We start from the raw sequence: 23,106 nt of genomic DNA on the forward strand, positions 1-23,106 counted from the left end.
AATCCAAAACTGGACAGGTCAGTGATAACTTCAGAATGTGTCTTATTCCTGTCATGTCTCCTTTCCAGGAATCAATTAGCGATTTCTATTGGTATTACTCTGGGAAAGATGTTATTGATGAACAAGGACAACGGAATTTCTCCAAAGCAATTCAAGTAGCAAAACAAGTCTTTAACACTGTTACAGAGTATATTCAAGTAAGCATTTAAACATTTCTGCTATTCGAAGAAAAACATTTAAAAAAGAGTCAACTGGTCAGCATTGAATTCCATGGAAAGTGCAGTATGCCTAAAGTACTTCCTGTCATCATCCACATTTCCTATTGACTCTGTCCAGAGATTCGTAGCCAATGACTACAATTAAAATATTAGGTTGAGACATGAATTTATACAGAATGAACTGACTTTACCATTTTGAAAATTGAAATATCATTAACTCCTTTGAAGCATGAACCATAATGTAGAGTCCTGTATCTCCAGGGTCTGGCATACATATTAAGGAACAAGTATTCAGAAAGGAAGTGAGGAAAAGAAAAGACGGAACATTAAACTGCTCTTTATGGTGTTCTATAGAAATGAGGAAGAAGTTTAATAAAACCTTTATAAAAAAGAGAACAGTGTTTAGAAATCTCATTATAGTATATGTGTGTGTATATATATATATATGCACATATTATATAAAAAATTATATAATAATAGGATAATTTATAATATGGAAAAGTTACAAACACGATAACTAATATGACTTTTTTTTACATTGGTTTGTTTTGTATTCTTATAGGCAAAACCTCTAGTCTTAACTTGAAAATTTTTATGAGATATTTATAAAAGTCTTTTTTGTTAAACAAGTAAAACTTTGCTATTTCCTGGAAGTACAGTCAGTCATCTTTTCTCTCTCTCTTCTGTCTCCTTGGTCAGTACTACTCTGAATCAGTCAGTCACTATGTTTGAATGCCATGTGCTAAGGATAAAAGATGAGGATGAAACTTACACTTCACTTTGTTAGACCAAATATAACCTTGTTGGGGGAAAAAGTTAAGTGAAAAGAACAGATTGTGTCCCAGAGCCCAGCATAGCTACAGGGGGTTGTAGAATGACTATTGGAGTGACAGAGAAAACGTGGTCACATGAAGCTGGTCAGGGGTGTGTGCTGCAGAGTAGGAGGGCACCCCTTACCTTCTCCAGGCACTGTATTCCCCCCTCTGTATTCCTGCCTGGAAGAATCTCAGTTGTACTTACTTTCTCCCTGGGTGGAGAAGAGGGTCCTTTATTTCAGTATTTCAAAATGGAAAAAAGCTACACTTGATAATTCTAATAACTTTTCTGTCCATCAAAAACAACATTTTAACTCAGTTTCAGTCCACCCATGTTTCTATTTATTTATCTTCATTGGCTCCATTATTGCCTTAATATGCATATCTATGTGGAGAAAGATATTAGTACAATGTTTGGTGTGAGATATCTTTCTCTAAGACTCAGTGAGCTGGGGTGAGGCAGAGAGAGGGTGCAAAGATTGCATCCACCAGCCTCTGTTCCCTTAGAGCAGCTCTAAGGGGCCCCAAAGGTGTGCCAGACTGTTGCTTGGCAATCCAATCCTGGGAGATCTCCCTGCGTGCTTGGTGAGACCTCAACCCAGGGGAGGGTTCTTGAGTCTGATTAAGAAAGAATTCACGAACAGATTGGACAAGTGTAGGTAAGGAAGGAATTCATTAAAACTAGAGCAGTAATGAATAGCAGCTGCCTTGAAGGCAGCAGAGAGCAAGGAAGATCAGAGAAAGGAAAGGGAAGCTCATTGAACTGCCCAGCATTGGGCAAATCCCTTGCCAACTCCTAAAGCCCCCACATCTTCCCACACCTGGCATCCAGTGTCTGCTTGGATCTGTACAGTGTGGGGACTAAGCCCCTGCCACCCCAGGATTTGGGGGAGCCACAGAGCACTAGATGGAGTGAGATTATATTCTGAGAACTTCCCAAAAGCAAAGAAAGGAGACTTTTGGTCAGGTTGCTAAAGAGCATGATTGTATAGCTACAGTTCTGTCCGGGTCACCCAGGCAATGGGAATTTGCAAGCCCAAATTAGAGCTTTCAGTAGCTCCTCCCTGCTTATCTGAAGCAGAACAGAGACTGAGTAAAGACTTGTGCTTAAGTCTGGAAAGTACAATGAAAAAACAAGTGACAAAGACAGCCCTGGAAGAGCGCAGAGTCAAAAACATGGTAGGTTGAGTGGCGGGAAGGCTTTATTTAAAGAGTGCACATTCAAGAAAGGGGAGTGTGGGCAGCCCCAGGGAGGAGGCACACTTAAAAAGCTAGGGATTTTGTCTTTTAAGGATTTTCAAAAATGGATAAAGGGCCAGGGGGTGCGTAGGTTTGTCATGTGGTCTCAGCTGTCTATCTCCAGTGAGAGACACTCTGTCATTCTCCATAATCAGTCTTCCAGATAAGTCTGCAAGATAAAAAAAAAGGAATTTATTGATCCAGTTCCTCTCCAAGATACTGGTTTTCCTCAAGCACTGGGATCTTATCAGTCAAGACTGCTTGCCTTGCTTTAAAATAGGTTGTTAGCTTATTACCAAGGAATATGTTAGGAACCTTGCTTATGACTTAAGATGGAGTCTGTCCTGTTCTTACTATGCTATTCATATCTCAGCTTTTGGAAAATTAATCATGATACTTGTCCCACGTCTCTGCCCTATCTTGAGACCAGAAGCCTGGCCCTCAGGCCAAAACCCCTGGACAAGCAAATAAGCCTCTTTCTCAGAGTGATGGGGCATGTGTTTCAGTCTCTTTGTGCAGTGCCCTGGGAGTCATAAACAGTGGGGCACAGGTGTGCAGAAGCTCCTCGGTGGGAGAGCTCAGCAGAGGAGGAGAGAGCGTGCACACTGTGTCCTCTGGCTGGAGTAAAGCAGAAGGGGAGTGCAAAGATAGCACCCTCTGAGGAAAGGGGGGCAGGGAAGGAAAAGGAAATAAAGGAAAAAAGAATGAAGAAAAAGAAAGGGCTCACCAGGTTTAGCAGGAAAGAGAGAGTATGAAGATATTGTGCCTGCAGACTGGAGCATAAAGATGGCCCCACGGGAAGGATGGAGAACAGAGCGGGTGCTTTAGCAAGGCTGGGGGAGAACAGGGAGATGGGGCGGTGGAGAGCAGGAGGATGGTGGATGTACAGAGGGAAGATGGGGACTGGGAGAATGGGAAGTTGGGTGCAGAGAGGGACAATGGGGGGAGTATGGGAAGATGGGGAGAGAGTGGGAGGGTGGTGGGAGGAGCTAGAGGATGGTGGGGTTGGGGGTTGGAGAGCGGTAGGGAGATGATGGGCAATGGGAAGATGGGGGTCAGGGGTGGAGGGTGGGAGGATGGGGACAGTACAATGCTGGAGAATAGATCGATGGTGGAGGGAGAGTGGCAGAGGGGAGCAGGAAGATGGGGGAGACGGAGGGAGAGTGAGCAGTTGGGAGGCAGAGCAGGACAATGCGGGGAGGGCAGCAAAACAGAATGGGGCGATGTGGGGAGAGCAGAACATGGCCAAGGAGAGAGGGAGGAGGGAAGAGAAGAGGAGGGCAGTGAGGGCTGGGTGTGTGTGTGTGTGTGTGTATATATATATATATATATAGCCATATAGATATAGATATAGATATATAGATGTATAGATTTTTTTTTTTAATAAAATCCCTGTGATTTGTTTTCCTGGTTGGTGTGGGTGTATTTGCAAAACTCAGTGACTGTAGAATCTTCCTTTAGGAAGTAAAAAGAAACTGTCTCTTAAACTGTATGCCTGCTGTAAGGCAGACTCCCTAGTGTCACAAAAAGATAACTTCTGAAGCGTTAGTTAGACAGCAAAGTTAGGCGCCACTTTGCTAATAGGTTCCACAGATTTGGGTTCATAATGTTAACGACCAAGTAATGATCTTTTAAAATATCAGTGGTTGTGAGATTGGAAAAACAGTTGTACAATTAGAAAGCAAAATGTTGGAGAGGACTGGCTTTCCTCTATAGAAATGCTTTGTCCAGGTTACTGTTTAACAATCAGAAGTAATTACTTCTCATCTAAAGTATAATCAGATTATTTGTACACAGGGTGGTAACTACTGATGGAGTTGACTTAACAGCCAAAACACAACTGGATCTTCTTAACTTGTGCCTCCAAATAGAAACAAAAGCCAGACAAAAATGAAAGAATTCACCATTCTTTTTTATCAGTGTTTCATTATTATCATACATATATGGAACATGAAAACCCTTGAGAAACTGTTTGTGGGATTTATTATATTAAATATTACAAAGAAGAATGCGGTTATCTCCTACGCGTACCACACCATTATCTTGGATGTATGGCTCCCATTTGGGGTTCTTACCTTTTCGGATAACATTGGTGATAAAATAAATGAACACTAAGTTAATCTTGTCCCTCCCTAGTTCTGTAAAGCTTATCTTGGCAGTTGAGCCATGGGAATGGTTACTGTGTGTCTGTCTCTGTTCCAGGGGCCCTGCACTGGGAATCAGCAGAGCCTGGCCCACAGCAGGCTATGGGATGCAGTGGTGGGCTTTCTTCATGTATTTGCCCACATGCAGATGAAGTTGTCTCAGGTAAATTAGTGATTTTCCACTGTCCTGAATGACAAACTGGACGCTGTCATGACTGGTAAATTAAACATGCTTTCCTTTGTTTGAATATTATCTTTCTCAGATCACTTCTTTGTACCTGTTCTGCCCCACATTAAAAACAATTTTTTTTTAAATAAAGAATTTTATGCAAGCAGAGAATACATGGGAGCCATTACACAAATGTGAGGCGAAAGAAAAGATATTCAGGAATTGAAAATAATGGAGAAATAAAACTGTGTAGTCCCCAAATAGTGTACATACTACAATCCTTAGCCACATTGCTTGATGACTGACTGGCATTTTCCTCCTCCCTCCAGATAATTGAAAAAGGATGTGTAATATGCTTCAGCTAAAGGAGGAGTTTTCTTGTAGGGTCGTAAGCAAGCAGCTATTCTCAATAGATGCCATTCACTTCTTACCAGGAAATTTAACTTCATGAAAGTCAAAGAAGAAAATATCTTTAGGGATAAGCACATAAAGAATAAGCAGATTCTCCGCCAGTTTTGAATGTTGATTTGGGAGTGCATAGTGAAAACACCAGCATGTAGGTTTCTCACTACTGTGTCTGTTTCATTCAAAACTAAGAGATAATGAATAGAACAATTCTTAGTATAAATCTTGAGTAAATGTGCTTCTTTGATGTGGTGAATTTTGATGGCATGTCCTGAGATCTGATGTATCTGTCAGGGCAGGTGTTTGCCAAGTGTCAGGTGGAGGAAAGAAAGCGAGAAGCCTGCAGCCCAGCCCTGTGTTCTCATTTGGGTGTCCCATGAATATGGGCCAGCGCCCTCTCTCCCCTGGGTCTCCCACCTGCCGCTGGCCCGCAGTAGGAGCATATTGCCGAAGATACACAAAGCCAGACTCTGGTTAAAGTGATAAAGACAGATTTTAATTAGTAATAACACTGCAGTGAGGAGAGCAATCCAGGAGGGGTTCAGTAGAGTCAGGGAAATGAAACATCACAAAGGGTTGGTCAGTGTAAAAGCAACTGGGCCAGCTGTGTCCACTAGCTGGCAACTCCTGAAGTTCAGCCCCTACCCGCCCACCAAGACTGGGAGGCAGAGGTCCTCTCCTCAGAGCTGGCTGACACAAACAGCACATTTTTTTGGCAGCCTTGGGTTTACTCAGGCAGGCATTCCAAGGGAGGCTGGGGTCATCCTAGGGATGTAGCCTTGAACTGTAAGAAACTATGTTAATGTTTTATTCAAGTCTTTATAGACCCAAGGTGGAAGCTGGGTTGAGAAGAGGGTTCAGAGCCCAGCTAAGTTTGTTCAAAGAGAATCTTTGTCAATATCTGGTTATTGGTAACTTCAAACAAATAAGGAAGTATGATTCTTTCATCCAATCACTAATGACATTTTAGTAAATAAAGGAAACCAACATGAACCAAACTGATATACTCGCAAGAACATTCTTATTCCGATGTTTTTGCACCGTTTATCAGTATCTGTTGCTACCCAGCAGTTGTTGAGTTTGTAGCCCTAGACAAGGTAACAGCTATTTGGAATGAAAAAGACCTCATCCTTCCAGTAATGTAGAAATTTAGCTTCATATGTAGCAAAATCCAAGTGAATAAAATGCTAACTTGTGTAATTGTTTAAAAGAAGAAAAGTTTAAAATAAAGAAAATTTGATGATTCATAAGGTGGTCATATAGACGTAGTAAGTCCATTCTGCATTTCCAGGCACTGAGTCTAAGCACAGTGACACAACATATCTATGTAAAGTAATTATTTTTTTCACGGTGAAAATCCAAAGCAAAAACAAAAGAACCAGAAAATTTTAACCAGAATTACATCAGAGAGCTTAGTAAAACTGGGAAATAGAATACTTGGGCACTAGTAGTATAGGTAATATATTGTTAAGTGGATGTATGTAAGGTCAGTTTATTGCATGTCACTCTAGGCCTGTTTTTTCCAGAGTAAGCTAATGCTTACAAAATATATTGCATCTTTGTGTAATAAGTTAGAAGAAAAAAATGAGTATGGTCCTTTCACGTAAAAGAAAAGAACGCCCACCATGCAGAAGCACTTTGGTCTTGCCTGGTAGCCCAGATACCACCACTGCTTTACTTCCATGCTCATGTCAGACATGCTCGTTGATCTTGCAAATACTTTAATAAACATGAGTTGGAGTCAACAATAAATGCTCTGTAATGTGAAGTGTATCTATTTTTAATAAGCTCTACACTTATATCTGGCCTTCCTTTGGTTCTATAATGCTCTAAAATGTTTACCGTAGTACAGTAAGTTTATTTTGAGAATGAGTATGGTGTTCCTGCAGCCTCATCTCCTCATATTAACTCAAGTGCAATATGTTAATATTTTCAGGATTCCAGTCAAATTGAGCTATTAAAAGAATTAATGGACCTTCAGAAGGATATGGTTGTCATGCTGCTGTCCATGTTAGAAGGTAGTTTTGGTTTATATTTTCAAGTTCCCATTATTATTATTTTTAAGCATCAAAATGTGCTTGTTTATGTGGTTATCATGTTGCAGAGAATAAAGTATCAACACTGAGATGTGATAGATACCTTGGATTTATTGCTGGCTTTATTTCTCTCAAGTTAATTTTTTTTAAAATGAGAATTCTGCACTTAGTTTATAGTAACACTTTTCATTTCATTGTGATACCCTAGAGTATCTTCTCCTGACAGATGGTATATAAAGATTTCATCTGTTTGTTTATAATCAGTAGGGACTACAAGACATTCAACATTTGACATTCAGACCCATTTCAATTGTGTAAATTGCTGCTTTGAGCTGACCTCATGTTAATCCTATAGGTTCTTAAAGTCTTGCAGAGGAGGGAGAATGCTACCAGGAGGTCAACAGCCCCCAAGGAAGTCGTCTTGTCTCCATAATGCTTCTCTCTGTTTGTATTCTCTGTCTTTTTTCTTTTAACTTGTTTTTCTTTGCTATTGCATTTGTCTTCTACATCAAGCTAAGAGCTTGGGTTCCAAGATTAGCTACCAGTGTTCACATTATCACTTTCCACTTCAAGCAGTGTGACCCTAAGTTACCTCTCCTCCTCTGTGAAATGGAGATAATGCTAGACTGATGTGAGAATTCAGTGAAATCCTATGAGTACAACCAAAGCAACTAGAACATATTTGCTATTTTTTTCCTCAAATCCTTCCTAATTTTTTTCTCTCTCTGTTTCTTAGTCTGCCATGTTTTGCATAACTACCCTTGGATTAACTAAGGCAGTAGTGATGCCTTGTACTAGGACTTCCAAGATGCAACATTTACTTAAAACCCTTAGTCTGCAGCCACTTTATGCCCTCCGAGCACAAGATCCTTTTACCATGACCTCTATTCAAATTTTAGTCTAAATAAAAATGCCAATGATAACCATAGTAACTGCAGCAACTGCAGCGATGACAACTGAAAACTGATCCCTCATGTGCCAGCTGCTGGTTTAGGCACTTATTTAACCTTCATACCAGGCTTATGTGTTTGAAAGTACCATTATCACTCTTTTACAGATGAGAAAACTGAGGGGCAGAAAGGCTAAGAAATCTGTCCAGGCTGCTCAGCAGGTGGTTGGTGGAGCCTGGATCCAAACCCACCAACGTGGTTCAGGAGCCCAGGCTCTTATCTGCGGTGTTTCCTGCCTCACACAGGGACTCAGCAGCCCTCCCTTTGTGCCTCTCTTCTCTGTTGTCTGTGTTCATGTAAGATAGCATGTTCTCCTCCAGGAATAAAAGCATCCTATGACTCTGCAATTTAGGATAATATATAATTTTCACACTAACTCTAAACATTCTGGACCATAAAGAAATTCAGGGAGATGCTTTGCACTATAAATCGAAAGAGATCTGTCTAAAGTCTTGGCACTAACCCTCAGTAATCACACTTTAATGGGCACATTAATTTAGCCTCACTAAGTCTCAGTTTCCCCAACAGTAAAATCAGAATTAATAAGTACCTACATTACAGACACAGGAACATTAAATTAGGTTCTGTCTATGAGTAGTAATTTTTCAACTCTAAAGGGCTCTGTAAATGCTCATTCTTTTAATATGAGACTGGATTTCAGTTTCTGGCTTAAGGTGTAAATGCCCTATTTTCTTCATCCTAAAATATGTTGCTTCTTTGATGCAAAAATCACTTCTTTGATCAGTTTGAGGAGAAAACTGTCAGTCGTTGTTGTACGTGTACACTATTCTAATTACTTTGTAAATACAGTTTTGCATGTGTTCTTGTAATCAGTCACTCTTTTTAGCTAGAGTTTATAAATAATTATCATTTCCTGAGACTTCGTGCATTGCAAAATAAATAAGGAGATATCCTTGATTCAGATGCTATGTAAGATCTAAATTACTGTTTTTTTCTGTAGACACAGGTTTTATGAAGTGTTCATTGTGAACAAATGCAATTCTTTACCACCAGGTAATGTTGTTAACGGAACCATTGGCAAGCAGATGGTCGATATGCTCGTGGAATCTTCCAACAATGTGGAGATGATTCTCAAGTTTTTTGACATGTTCTTGAAACTAAAGGATTTGACATCTTCAGATACTTTTAAAGAATATGATCCCGATGGCAAGGGAGTCATTTCCAAGAGAGACTTCCATAAAGCGATGGAGAGCCATAAGCACTACACGCAGTCTGAAACCGAGTTCCTTCTGTCCTGCGCAGAGACCGACGAGAACGAAACCCTTGATTATGAAGAGTTTGTCAAACGGTTCCACGAGCCTGCCAAGGACATTGGCTTCAACGTCGCTGTCCTTCTAACAAATCTTTCTGAGCACATGCCCAATGATACGCGGCTGCAGACCTTCCTGGAATTAGCAGAGAGTGTGCTGAATTACTTCCAGCCCTTTCTGGGCCGCATTGAGATCATGGGAAGTGCCAAACGCATTGAGAGGGTTTACTTTGAAATCAGTGAGTCCAGCCGAACCCAGTGGGAGAAACCCCAGGTCAAGGAGTCCAAAAGGCAGTTCATCTTTGATGTGGTCAATGAAGGAGGAGAAAAAGAGAAGATGGAACTTTTTGTTAACTTCTGTGAGGACACCATATTTGAGATGCAGCTGGCAGCTCAGATCTCAGAGTCGGACTTGAGCGAGAGGTCAGCAAATAAGGAAGAAAGTGAGAAGGAGAAGCCCGAAGAGCAGGGGCCGAGAATGGGTTTCTTTTCCGTTCTGACGGTCAAGTCGGCCCTGTTTGCTCTCAGGTATAATGTCTTGACCTTGATGCGAATGCTCAGCTTAAAGAGTCTGAAGAAACAGATGAAAAAAGTGAAGAAGATGACCGTGAAAGACATGGTGACGGCCTTCTTTTCCTCCTACTGGAGTGTCTTTGTGAACCTCCTGCACTTCGTGGCCAGCGTTTTCAGAGGCTTCTTCCGCATCGTTTGTAGCTTGCTGCTGGGAGGAAGCCTAGTAGAAGGTGCAAAAAAGATCAAAGTGGCAGAACTCTTGGCCAACATGCCAGACCCCACACAGGATGAGGTGCGGGGAGATGGAGAGGAAGGGGAAAGGAAAGCCCTGGACAGCGCCCTGCCCTCGGAGGACCTGACGGATCTAAAGGACCTGACAGAGGAAAGCGACCTCCTTTCAGACATATTTGGCTTGGATCTGAAGCGAGAAGGAGGACAGTACAAACTTATTCCTCATAATCCTAACGCTGGCCTCAGTGACCTAATGAGCAGCCCAGTCCCGATCCCTGAGGCACAAGAAAAATTCCAGGTAATTCATCTTTTGAGTCACACATGGACTTTGGGTGGACAGAATCAATGAACTTTACGTCTATTTTTCATGCTAATGCTGGAGGGGTGTTAAATACGGGACTGGAATTGCCAAAGAAATGGTTTTTTGGTAGACAAAGCTAGCCTTTTTAAGATGCTTTGCAGGTTGTTGAACTGTGCTAGAGAATTGAGGTGTGAGCTCAAGTGCCAACCCCAGTGGCATCAGTCGGCTGGGCCATCATTCCATCTGCAGGTGTCTCAATGTTCACCACATGTCAGACACCACTTGGGCATCATGAGGAATTGAAAGAAGTATAAGATGTGGTCACTGCTTTCAAATTGCCTTAAAGAGTTTATTAGAAAGATAAAAGTAACACTCACGAAAAATCTAGAAAATTATTAATTGTTAGATAGTACAGGGCAGCAACAGTAGAGGTCACATATGTGGAGAAAATGGAAACATTAGGATGGTTTGCAGTAGTTAGATGAGAATTAAGAGGTGGGGCTTACCATGGCCTTGGAGGATTAGTGAAATGGGAGCAGGTAAATGAGATAAGGGAGGGTGTTCCTGAAATAAGGAAGGAAAGTGGAGAGGAGCCCAGAAGGTTGGTACCTGCAGCTGGCTGGTATGTCATAGGTAACTGTGTGGAGGAGGGAAATTTTGGACCCACAGAATGACAGGCATGCATGGCACTCTCTTCTCCACCTAGGCAAGAGAGTATCTTCTATGGGTTGCAGTTTGGGTCATGGTCACTGGGTTCCCTAAGCATCCTCAAAGGTAATGTGTAATCCTGCTTTGCTTATCCCCATTGACTCATTCAAGGAGCAGAAGGCAAAAGAAGAAGAAAAGGAAGAAAAAGAAGAAAACAAATCGCAACCTGAAAAAGCTGAGTATGTGCTGTTTACATACTTTCCTTTATGCACTGAGTCTCTCTCCCTTGTTTTCTGTCCCCTCGGGATAAAGAGGAGAATGTTGTGCTACTCAGTGGAATCTGCTAGCTCAGCCCAGAGGGTGTTGCTCTGGGTGCAGGACAGGTGCCCATGCCCACTGGGGCTGTTGGTCCATCCCTCTCCTGGGTGGTGAGGATTCTGTCTGTGTGATTCTCTCTCAGCACAAATCCCAACAGGGCTTCCATGTAATGCTCTCCAGAGATGACTGGCTGCTGCACTTCTATGTTTAAGAGCACAGAGGAAAGAAAGGAAAGGAGGAAAGAAGCATTCTCAGTGCCCTTGCATGGAATCCTTGTGGAGTGGTGTTCTGCAGAGGCCAGTCCCAGGGCCACATGCATAAACAGCCTAGAGAGTTCGTTGAAACACAGATTCCTGCCCTCCCCCCCGCATGGAGATCCTAATTTGCCAGGCCTGGTGGGGGCCCAGGAATCTCCATTTGCACCAATGTGCCTGGTGCCACAGGGCACAGCCATAAAAGCAGTGGTAAGAAATAACAAGCTGGGTATGAAGCCCTGGAAGTGTGTAGTTTCCTCATAACACTGGCTTTGTGTTGAAAACTGACACCTATGTCTTTCCCCAGTTTAAATAGTTTTATATGCACATGTTTAAAAATTGGGGAAATAAAAATCTTAAGTGTTTGTAAGTGCCACTACTCTCACATAGCATTTTCTTTCACCTCTATTCTGTGATTTCTTTGGCCTGTTTTTGTTGCCTGTCCTTTACAGCCATCACTACTCATTGTCACAGGTCCTGCCCTGTTGGGTCAGCTGTAAACATGGCCACTAAATGACTGTGTGGTGACATGCAGACATATGTAACAGGGCACAGCAGTTATTTCAGTGGCAATTCTTTAATGTTAAAAATAACATTAGATATGCCTTATATGGGTTAAGATTAAGTACAGGTTATGTGTATATGACTACAGATGTACATAATACACTGTCATAAAGGATTGTTGTTTTGGACCTAAGGACTTTCAGGTGTCAAATATTCAGGGCTTCCAATGTTTGTCTACAAAATTCATGTATTATCATGAATGTACTTGTCCACCAAATGCATACTTGTACCACCAAATGCATATGCCTCTGATTTTAACTCCAGATGGACAATCAGTACTAAAGATGGAGACTTAAAGCCATAATTTTAAAATAAGATATGTTAGAAAGTCACAACAACAACAAAAAGACTTCCTTGTTATTCTGTTTTCAGTTAAATGTTTTTATTGCACAATTAGAACGGAATATTCTGCCTATAGCTGTAAAGACACTTCAAGCCTGTAACATATCCTTTACATTTGAACTTTGCAGATGTATCCATCTATAGGAGGCTATAACAAGCAAAAAATCTGACCCCTATTTCTAAAATTCTGAATCTTATAATTCACTAGAAGAGAAATTAGTTTTCAAAAATGATACTATGACTTAAAAATGTGCTCATTTTGTATATATTGGCACATAATGTGTTGAGTTCTTTAGCTTCTGGAGGGCCTGTATTTCATTTCTTTGTGTTTGTAGGGGAGAAGATGGAGAAAAAGAAGGAAAAGCCAAAGAAGACAAGGGCAAGCAAAAGTTGAGGCAGCTCCACACTCACAGATATGGAGAGCCGGAAGTTCCTGAGTCAGCATTCTGGAAGAAAATCATAGCATATCAACAGAAACTTCTAGTAAGATGTTTTAGACTGAATATTGTTGATATTTGTGTGACCCTATTAATTCTGACTCGGTGAATATTTTTTGACTTTTCCCAGGGTGGCAGTCAAGGTACTGAGTCTGTCAGTCTTGTAGTATGTCTTATTTGCCCATCTTACTGTGTTTATATTTATAATGAGTGATCATCAAACCCATAACCACTGCACATCAACATTACCTGAAACCATTTGGTTTAGTGGCAGCCAGCACCGTGCAACCAGTGTCTTCCTACAGAGACCATAGGGCAACTCAGTAAATATATCCTGAGGCTCCACTCTGCATGACCATGCACAAGGAAGGGGCTGAAATACATTACAGTAAAACATGCCATCTAGGGCACAAGTAATTCATGTTGATGTTCCAGCACTGCCTTAATGTTTCTAGGACATCACCCTTTTTAATTAAAAAGAGCCAGTTATAAAGATATTAATGCAATGTGCCAACATACCACTGATAACAAAAAAATCTTTTCAAAATTATTTTTTAAATAAAAACCACTAAAAAAAGAAAAGAGAGAGAGAGAGAGAGAAGATTTATTCCAGGGATACAAGGATGGTATAACATTCGAAAATCCATCAACATCATCCACCACAACAACAAAAAGGAGGACAAAAACCACATGGTCATCTCCATAGGTGCTGAAAAAGCATTCGATAAAATACAACATCCATTCATGAAAAAACTCTCAACAAAATGGGTATAGAAGGCAAGTACCTCAACATAATAAAGGCCATATATGACAAACCCACAGCCAACATCATACTTAACAGTGAGAAACTGAAAGCTTTTCCTTTAAGATCAGGAACAAGACAAGGATGCCCACTTTCTACACTTTTATTCAACATAGTACTGGAGGTCCTAGCCACAGCAATCAGACAACACAAAGAAATAAAAGGCATCCAGATTGGCAAGAAAGAAGTTAAGTCCCTGTTTGCAGATGACATGATATTGTACATAAAAAACCTAAAGAATCTACTCCAAAATGATTAGATCTAATATCTGAATTCAGCAAAGTTGCAGGATACAAAATTAATACACAGAAATCTGTGGCATTCCTATACACTAACAATGAACTAGCAGAGAGAGAATTCAGGAAAACAATTCTATTCACAATTGCATCAAAAAGAATAAAATACCTAGGAATAAACCTAACCAAGGAAGTGAAAGACCTATACTCTGAAAACTACAAGACACTCATGAGAGAAATTAAAGAAAATACAATCAATGGAAACACATGCTGTGCTCATGGATAGGAAGAATTAGTATTTTCAAAATGGCCATCCTGCCTAAAGCAATCTATAGATTCAATGCAATTCCAATCAAAATACCAACAGCATTCTCCAGTGAACTAAAGAAAATCATTCTAAAATTCATATAGAACCACAAAATACCTCAAATACCCAAAGCAATTCTGAGAAGGAAGAAAAAAGCTGGGGAGATTACGCTCCCCAATTTCAAGCTCTACTACAAAGCCATAGTAATCTAGACAATTTGGTACTGGCACAAGAACAGACCCATAGACCAATGGAACAGACAAGAGAGGCCTGATATAAACCCAACCATATATGGTCAATTAATATATGATAAAGGAGCCATGGACATACAATGGGGAAATGACAGCCTTTTCAACAGCTGGTGTTGGCAAAACTGGACAGCTACATACAAGAGAATGAAACTAGATTATTGTTTAACCCCATACACAAAAGTAAACTTGAAATGGATTAAAGACTTGAATGTAAGTCATGAAACCATAAAACTCTTAGAAGACAACATAGGCAAACATCTCCTGAATATAAGCATGAGCATCTTCTTCCTGAACACATCTCCTCAACCAAGGGAAACAAAAGCAAAAATGAACTCATGGGCCTACATCAAACTAAAATGTTTCTGTACGGCAAAGGACACCATCAACAGAACAAAAAGGCATCCTACAGCATGGGAGAATATATTTGTAAATGACATACTGACAAAAGGTTAACATCCAAAATATATAAAGAACTCACCCGCCTCAACACCCAAAAAGCAAATAAGTCGATTAACAAATGGGCAGAGGATATGAAGAGACAGTTCTCCAAAGAAGAAATTCAGATGGCCAGCAGACACATGAAAAGATGCTCCACATCACTAATCATCAGGGAAATGCAAGTTAAAAACAAAATGAAATATCACCTCACACCAGTAAGGATGGCCAGCATCGAAAAGACTAAGAACAACAAATGCTGGTGAGGATGCGGAGAAAGGGAAACCCTCCTACACTGCTGGTGGGAATGTAAGCTAGTTCAACCATTGTGGAAAGCAATATGGAGGTTCCTCAAAAAACTAAAAAGAGAAATACCATTTGACCCAGGAATCCCACTCCTTGGAATTACCCAAAGAATACGACTTCTCAGATTCTGAAAGACATATGCACCCCTATGTTTTTGCAGCATTTTTTACAATAGCCAAGATATGGAAGCAACCTAAGTGTCCATCAGTAGATGAATGGAAAAAGAAGAGGTGGTACATTTACACAATGGAATACTTTTCAGCCATAAGAAAGAAAGAAAGAAATGCTACCATTTGCAACAACATGGATGGAGCTGGAAGACATTATGCTCAGTGAAATAAGCCAGGTGGAGAAAGACAAGTGCCAATGATTTCCCATATTTGTGGAGTATAACAATGAAGCAAAACGGAAGGAACAAAATAGTAGCAGACTCAGAGACTCCAAGAATGAAATAGTGGTTACCAAAGGGGAAGGGTGTGGGAGGATGGGTAGGGAGTGAGGGAGAAGGGTATTGAGGGATACTATGTTTAGTACCCATGGTGTGGGGATCACAGGGAGAACAGTGTAGCACAGAGAAGGCACATAGTGGATCTGTGGCATCTTGCTGCACTGATGGACAATGACTGCCTTGGGGTATGGGTGGGGACTTGATCATATGGGTTAAATGTAGTAACCACATTGTTTTTTCATGTGAAATCTTCATAAGAGTGTATATCAATCATACCTTAATAAAAAATTTTTAAAAACTGAGCAAAGGATCTGAACAGACATTTCTCCAAAGAATATAAACAAATGACTAATAAGCACATGAAAATATTAGCTATTAGAAAAATGCAAATCAAAACTACAGTGAGATGCAACTTCATAAAATGTGATATATCTGTATAATAGAATACTGTTTATTAATAAAAAGAAATGAGATACTGATACACGCTACCACATGGATCAACCCTGAAAACATTGTTACATCACACACACACACACACACACACACACACACACACACACACACACACACACACACACTGTATATAGAGACAGAGACAGAGAGGATGGTTCCATTTATATGAAATGTCCAAACCCACAAAGACAGAAAGTAGTGACTGCCTGGGAAAGGGGGACAAAATGAAGAGTCACTGCTAAATGGGAATGGGGTTTCTTTTTGGAGTGATACAAATGTTCTAAAATTAAATTGTGTTGATTGTTGCACAACTCTGTGAACATACTAAAAACCACTGAACTGTGTACTTAAATGGTGAAGTGGCTGGTATATGAGTTACACTCAACAAAGCTATTTTTTAAAGATAATGTATTTCACTGTTAAAAAGGTTAAAAAAAAGAGAGAAAGAAAGAATGAAGAGAGAGGAGATGGTTCTTTATGTAGTGTTATACACATTTTGCAGAAATGCTCCCCAGATGAATAAAATGTGTATCCTTGTTTGGAAAACAAAGTCTAGTTCTTTATCTCTGTTCATATTCCTACAGAATGGAATCCTTAAACAAGTTATTTATCTCTGTTTGTATTCCTACAGGATGGAAGACTTAAACATTTTGTTTGAAAGGCCTTTTGTATATGTGTATGCATGTATGTGTATAAATATTGTAATATACACAATTTCTTTAAGCAGGAAAAGGTTGAGAGATGAGTGTGTAGAATAAACCTGCAGGAAGTATTGCCCAGTAATCAGACCTAGAAATTAAGCAAATCACTCCTTGTAATTAAGCCATTTGAATGGCAAAATCATATCTAATGTTTTACAATCTGAGAAACCAAAACTAGACAATTAAGAAACTCAAGAGTACTATAGAACTTCACCAATAAAGGAAATGGATTGTCCTCAGTAGTTATATATTCTAACTTCTTATATGTAAATATATATTTCATATTTTATGTCATTTATGCAAATATATATTTTAACTAATAGTTTTTACTCTATATTCTTAAACTATATTGTATCTTCCCTATATTGTTTATTAGGCAATGCACTGGACATAATTATTTTCTAGATAACTCTGGATAATCACAGATATGACCTGTTGTAATAGTTGCCATGGCTGCAGGTAGAGAATAGATGGTCAAGGGCACAAGGTGGGATGAGCTCTGCAGTAACCCACAGTAGCCCTAGTGTGTTCCTGAAAAATGTATAACTGCAGTTGTGCAGAGCAAGTAATTGAGGTTCGTCTTCAATCTGTGTCTCAGAACTCTTACCTTGGCACAGTTCCTATTTCCCTGAACTTCTCTTTGCTGTATGACTTTTTCTGCTCAGCAGTTTGCATGCACAAGACTAATCATGGCCACATCAGGCTGCCAAAGGCCCTTGTCACCCAAGTCTTTGTGACCCCAGCTCAGCTAACCAGGGTAACTAACTCAGCCTGTATGACCTAGTTCCACCTTCCCAGGAGAACAAGTATGATTGCCGCATTTTGAGCCTGGTCACCAACCTTGGTCCATAAGCTGTGACAGTAAAGGCAGGGTCATGTGTGGGGAGGCCACACCACCAAAAGGGGGTGTGTACATGGAGAGTGTGCAACATGATATGTGTTATCATTTTGCTATGACCTTATGATTCTTAAGTCCCTGGCATATCCACTTGAATACCTAAGAGACATCTCCCACTTAATATTAAAACAAATACTTGGTGTCTCCCATAGCCTTTTTCCTGAAATCTACTTCTCCTCTAGGTTTTTTTTTCCCCCCATCTCAGTAAATGGCACCATTTTCATAGTTGCTCAGACCCCATAATCCAGAAGTTACCATCTCTAAGTCCTCTCTTTCCCATTTCAAATGCAATCCAACAATGATCTTCTTAGCTCTTTCTGACAAATATACACAGAATCTGTCCATTTCTCACTGTCTTCACAGCTGCACCTAGTCCAAGCCACCACCATCAGTTTCGTCTCTCCCTGCACACCTGTAAAAACTTCGTAACTGGTCCCCTTTCTTCCACTGTTGCCTCTCCTCTGTTTTCCACACAGTAGCTGGAATAATCTCTCCAAATCATCACTGATTGCATCAAGCCCTCTTCAAATCCAATAGCTTTGCCTCCCACCTAGAATAAAATAATACTTCCAAGTATAATAACTAACTTTTAGATTAATAGCTATCTTTTCCTTTATTAATTTATCTAATCCTTATAGCAAACTTATGAGAAATTTATGGGAAAGGTGGTTATCCCCACTGTACAGATGCGAAAGTGATGCTACTAAGATGCTTGTCCATGTCCTGTAGGGAGCAAGTGCTGAGGGCATGCTTCAGGGCCAGGTAGCCTGGCCCCAGAAATCATAAATTAACCACTGTTCTGTAGGGGTCCGCACAAACTTCTGTGGGAGGCCTGTAAAACTCTGTCCCCAGCTCACCTCTCTGATCTCATTTTCTCCCACTTTCCTGTCTTTTCACTGGGCTTCTTTCTTTCTATTCCTCAAATACTCCAGCGTCACTCTGAGCTCAGTACACTTGTCCTCCACATTCTCTGACATCCTTACTTGACTTGCTCCCCTGTGGATTAGACCCCTGCTCAAATATCACCACCAAAGATAAACTTTCCCTGCCCATCCATCTAAAATAGCACTTCCATTTCCTAAACCTTAACCTGATGAATTTTTCTTCATAGCACTCAGCATTCCCTTAAACTGTGTGTTTTATCTGTAGGTGTGCCTTCTTTATTATTTGTGGCTTCCGTGGCGGCCCTAATTTCCTTATTCACTGTTCTGTCTATAGCTCCAAGAAGGGACTTGATACATAGTATGTCCTCTAGAAACAGTTTTGGGTAAATGAATGAGTGCTTTATTTAAATTATCTGCAGATTTCAAGTCTCTTGATTCACTGACCTTTTGATAATTTTTTTCACCTTCAGAATTATTTTGCTCGCAACTTCTACAACATGAGAATGTTAGCCTTATTTGTCGCATTTGCAATCAATTTCATCTTACTCTTTTATAAGGTACGTACATCTTAGACTTTAAAAACAAGTATGAGACTACAAATAGACTGAATTGAATGTAAAGATTTCACAGCTCCACTAGTGAGCACATCTAAACCTATTCTAAAATATATTTTGATGAAAGAGGAAAACCTTAAGCTCAGGCACATGGTTGATTGTCTAGGAAGACAGGGATAATTGTGTTCTTCCGAACTGAATGAGAGATGCTTCAACTGAAGAGTGTTTGATTCAGCAGAGGGGTTAGCCACAGTATTCCTAGCCTACTTTAGCTGAATATCTCCCCTGTTAGTATCTCAGGGTGTGGCATGCCTGTATTACTTTAAATTCTTTAACGCTTTTGATCATTGAGAAGGCAGCTTATTCATCTAGTTCTTTTCCTGCATGTATTGTAATCCTCATAACTCTTGGTTACATTAGAAGGAATTTTTAAAATGTCTTCATTATTTGCCATTAGTTTTTGAAATGCTCTTTTTAGCCTTTGCTGTTAGGTTTTTTTTTTTTAATCATGCAATGGCTTCACAACCAATTTGCTGATTAAGCTGGGTTTCAGTGTTTCTTGTTTATACTATTATCTTAGAGGAAGTAAACTGACTATACTTTAAATGGTTTGAATCAGGTCTCCACTTCTTCTGTGGTTGAAGGAAAGGAGCTCCCCACTCGTAGTTTAAGTGAAAATGCCAAAGTTAGCACCTTGGACAGCAGCTCACCTCGAATCATTGCAGTTCACTATGTCCTGGAGGAGAGCAGCGGGTACATGGAGCCCACCCTGCGCATCTTGGCTATTCTCCACACGGTCATTTCTTTCTTCTGCATCATTGGATACTACTGCTTGAAAGTAAGATAGTAAGGCACCAAGGTACCTGTGTGTGTGCATGTGTGTGCATACCTATTGCAGGTTGGACTTTTGGGGTGCAGATTTTCAGATGGAAATTATGTGCACGAAGCTTATTAGGGAATGTTCCATGAATCCAAACTTGTGGAGCAAGGGGAGAAGGCAGGATGGAGTAGAGGGAAAAAGAAGAGCCACAGAACAGACACAACAGTCACAGGCCTCAGTCTCTGCAGCTGAGATGCCCTTCTGTGGTTGCCCTGGGCTGAACTATTAGAGCCTGACCTTCAGAGCTCCATGTTGACCTGTCATTAGTCACTGCTTCCCTGAGAAGGGGATGTGGCCTTGGGCTGTTTTATTATAGCTTCCTTTCACATATTGGTAATTATTCACATAAGAGCCAATTTCATCTATAACTTGATCCCACAGAAGTGATCCACCCACTTACGTCTCCTAGCAATACAATACTCTAATAAGAATTATAGAAATATAATATATCAAACCTATGAGTCATTTTGATTATTCTGTTTTTGAGTATGTATCTATTACCATCCTTGGCAATAATACTTCCCAGTTTGTCACATTTCACCCACAAAATAGGGCAGGTCCATCACTAGAACCCTACCAAGGAAACAATATGATTTGGTGAATAAAGCTTGAGACAGTGTCTTTGAGAGCTTAGGGCTACCCATACCTTTCAAACCTCTTTATCTTTTCCTAGCAAGACACCTTTACTATAATGCCTTTATTTCACTGTCCTCTGCCTCTAATTATGAAACTTCCAGAAGACTTTTGAAAAACCAAGGCCCGGGGCAAAAGACTAGAGTGTAAGGTTTTCTTCAGAAACTTCTCTCCATCCCTTTTATTCCCTTTTATCAGGGGTGGAGTGATACTCTTGCATCCTTCCAGATGTATGCATCTTTCTTGTGTCTGTGCCTTGTGTAAAGTCTGTCCATATTAAAAGTGAATCAGTATGTTCTGGAGACATTTTGGCAAACTGACAGATACTTGCAGATGTTGAAATTAAAATTTATTTCAAAATAACGTGTGGGCATGCTGAGCATGGAATTATTATTAGAAAGATTTCTCAAGACTGCATTTTTTAGAAGCATGTATTTTGGAACATGAGAAACATCACTATTTTATTGCACCCATTCATGTTACAAAATATATATATATGTGTGTGTATATAATGTGCAAAAGAAAAACAAATTTTCTTTATTTAAAAGTGATTCATTAGTGCAATTATTTATGAAACTCTGTGTGTTCAAAAACCTGCATATATATAGTATCAATTCTATCTTCTGTTTTTCAAAAATCTCTAGGTACTTCTTTGTGCCTAAATGTAGCATTCATTTTCACTCAGTTTTTACCTTCCTTGAAGTAACATGGGAAATATTTCTTCCCAAAAGCTGTTTTGTAAAGATAGTTATCACAGGAGACGCCAATAAGTCTAAACTAATTTTAACATGTTTGTTTTTCAAATGTAGGTCCCATTGGTTATTTTCAAGAGAGAGAAAGAAGTAGCTCGAAAATTGGAATTTGATGGGCTTTATATTACAGAGCAGCCTTCAGAAGATGATATTAAAGGCCAGTGGGATAGACTTGTAATCAACACACAGTGAGTAAAAATACTTCTGCGCTCAAAAATTTCAAATAACAAAATTCTTTGCAGGAGTTCCTGCAGGTTCAGAGTCTAGTCGAGGTGAATAATGGTTCTATTCAGCCAAGAAAATCAAAAGACTAAGTGCCATCAGCCTCTTAATGGATGCCATCAATTTTTTGCCCTCTGTGTTCTGAATTCCTTAATCAAAAAATGGCTTTGAGTCCTTTTCCACAACACTGATGGAATTTAACATCCATTACTTAGTGTTTAGGGAAGTACAGAGATGTGGTACATAACCTGCAGTGTAGGGTCATCTCATCCAAAAGCACAGAGGGGACAAAAATTATTCATTAAGGAAAGAGTTGTAGCATTAAAGGCAAAAATACTGAATTTTAGGCTTTTAATATATCTAAGTTGTAAGCTTTCAGTTGGTATTGTTAAGCAGCCTAATATAAAACTAATTAAGCATTATGACATATAAAATACAAGCCAGAAAAATAAATACTTTTTCTGTACATTAATTATTTAGCTTTGTAACAGCCAAAACCAAACTTAGGTTCTGTGCCAGGTATAAATCCATTACAAAAGTTTAATTTTCTGCCATTGGAGGTATTTGTGATACATTACTTTTTTAGCAGTTTGTCCTACTCAAAAGCAAAATACTTCCTTTTATTGCAATTGCTTTGCTTATTCTTAAGAAGTTATAATTTCTAGTAAGTTCTGAGTTTTCAAATGGGGATGATTTATTTGTACATTATACATGTTTATGCTAAATGCTCAAGGTCTTGTTTAGCAACTATAGCTGTTAATACTGCATTGGATCCAGTCTATCCCTTCTTGTGGATTCTATATTAGTCAGCATTCTATATTAGTCAGAGTCATGTTTTGGTGCCATGATTGGTTTCCTTGAGAATAACTGGCAGAAGTGAGATTTTTTTTGCTTCGTAAGAAAGACAATAACAGATCTTTGGATATTTTAATTTTTAAAGCCAATTGACAAAGAAATGTATGCATTGACATATTATATGTAAATAAAAGTATAACATGACTGCTTATTAATAAATATGCTCATATTATTCTCCATTCAAATATTAGCCCATAGCTTTTTGTGATTTACATTTATGTATTGACATATTAACATTTAAAATAATATTTAATATGCCCATGATGGTAGAACAACTATGGGATAAGATGGGAAACAAATTCATCTTAATTTTGGTGCATGGAAGAATATATGTTTTTATATTATTCTAAGTAGTTTGTATGTCCAAAGAATATGTTGTTACCTATCATTTCTTAAAATGATAGCATTTTACATCTATGCTTTTATATCTTTTAGGTCATTTCCCAACAACTACTGGGACAAATTTGTTAAAAGAAAGGTAATATTTCTTAGAATAAATTCTCTTTTTTTCCTGCAGTGCAATTCAGATTTGAATTTGATGTGGCTCCTATGTAGAGTGAGATATTGAGATGTGCCTTATCTGTTAATGTAATTTCAAATGTAATAGAACTGAATTCGAATTTCAGAAACTGCAT

The 23,106-nt window shown here is 39.5% G+C and overlaps 1 protein-coding gene across 1 annotated transcript in view; it reads left to right on the forward strand.

Moving 5' to 3' along the window:
- The window catches only part of RYR2 (ryanodine receptor 2), a 961,351-nt gene that overhangs the window by 909,288 nt on the left and 28,957 nt on the right, over positions 1 to 23,106 (forward strand). The window contains exons 86-95 of the mRNA XM_057505755.1: positions 69 to 197; positions 4,475 to 4,579; positions 6,927 to 7,008; positions 8,991 to 10,288; positions 11,111 to 11,178; positions 12,753 to 12,900; positions 19,046 to 19,132; positions 19,749 to 19,967; positions 21,452 to 21,582; positions 22,907 to 22,949. Of these exons, the coding sequence (XP_057361738.1) occupies positions 69 to 197; positions 4,475 to 4,579; positions 6,927 to 7,008; positions 8,991 to 10,288; positions 11,111 to 11,178; positions 12,753 to 12,900; positions 19,046 to 19,132; positions 19,749 to 19,967; positions 21,452 to 21,582; positions 22,907 to 22,949 (2,310 nt within the window). The remainder of the gene's footprint in view (positions 1 to 68; positions 198 to 4,474; positions 4,580 to 6,926; positions 7,009 to 8,990; positions 10,289 to 11,110; positions 11,179 to 12,752; positions 12,901 to 19,045; positions 19,133 to 19,748; positions 19,968 to 21,451; positions 21,583 to 22,906; positions 22,950 to 23,106) is intronic.

This window comes from Manis pentadactyla, chromosome 8, assembly GCF_030020395.1.
Source record: "Manis pentadactyla isolate mManPen7 chromosome 8, mManPen7.hap1, whole genome shotgun sequence".
NCBI lineage: Eukaryota > Metazoa > Chordata > Mammalia > Pholidota > Manidae > Manis > Manis pentadactyla.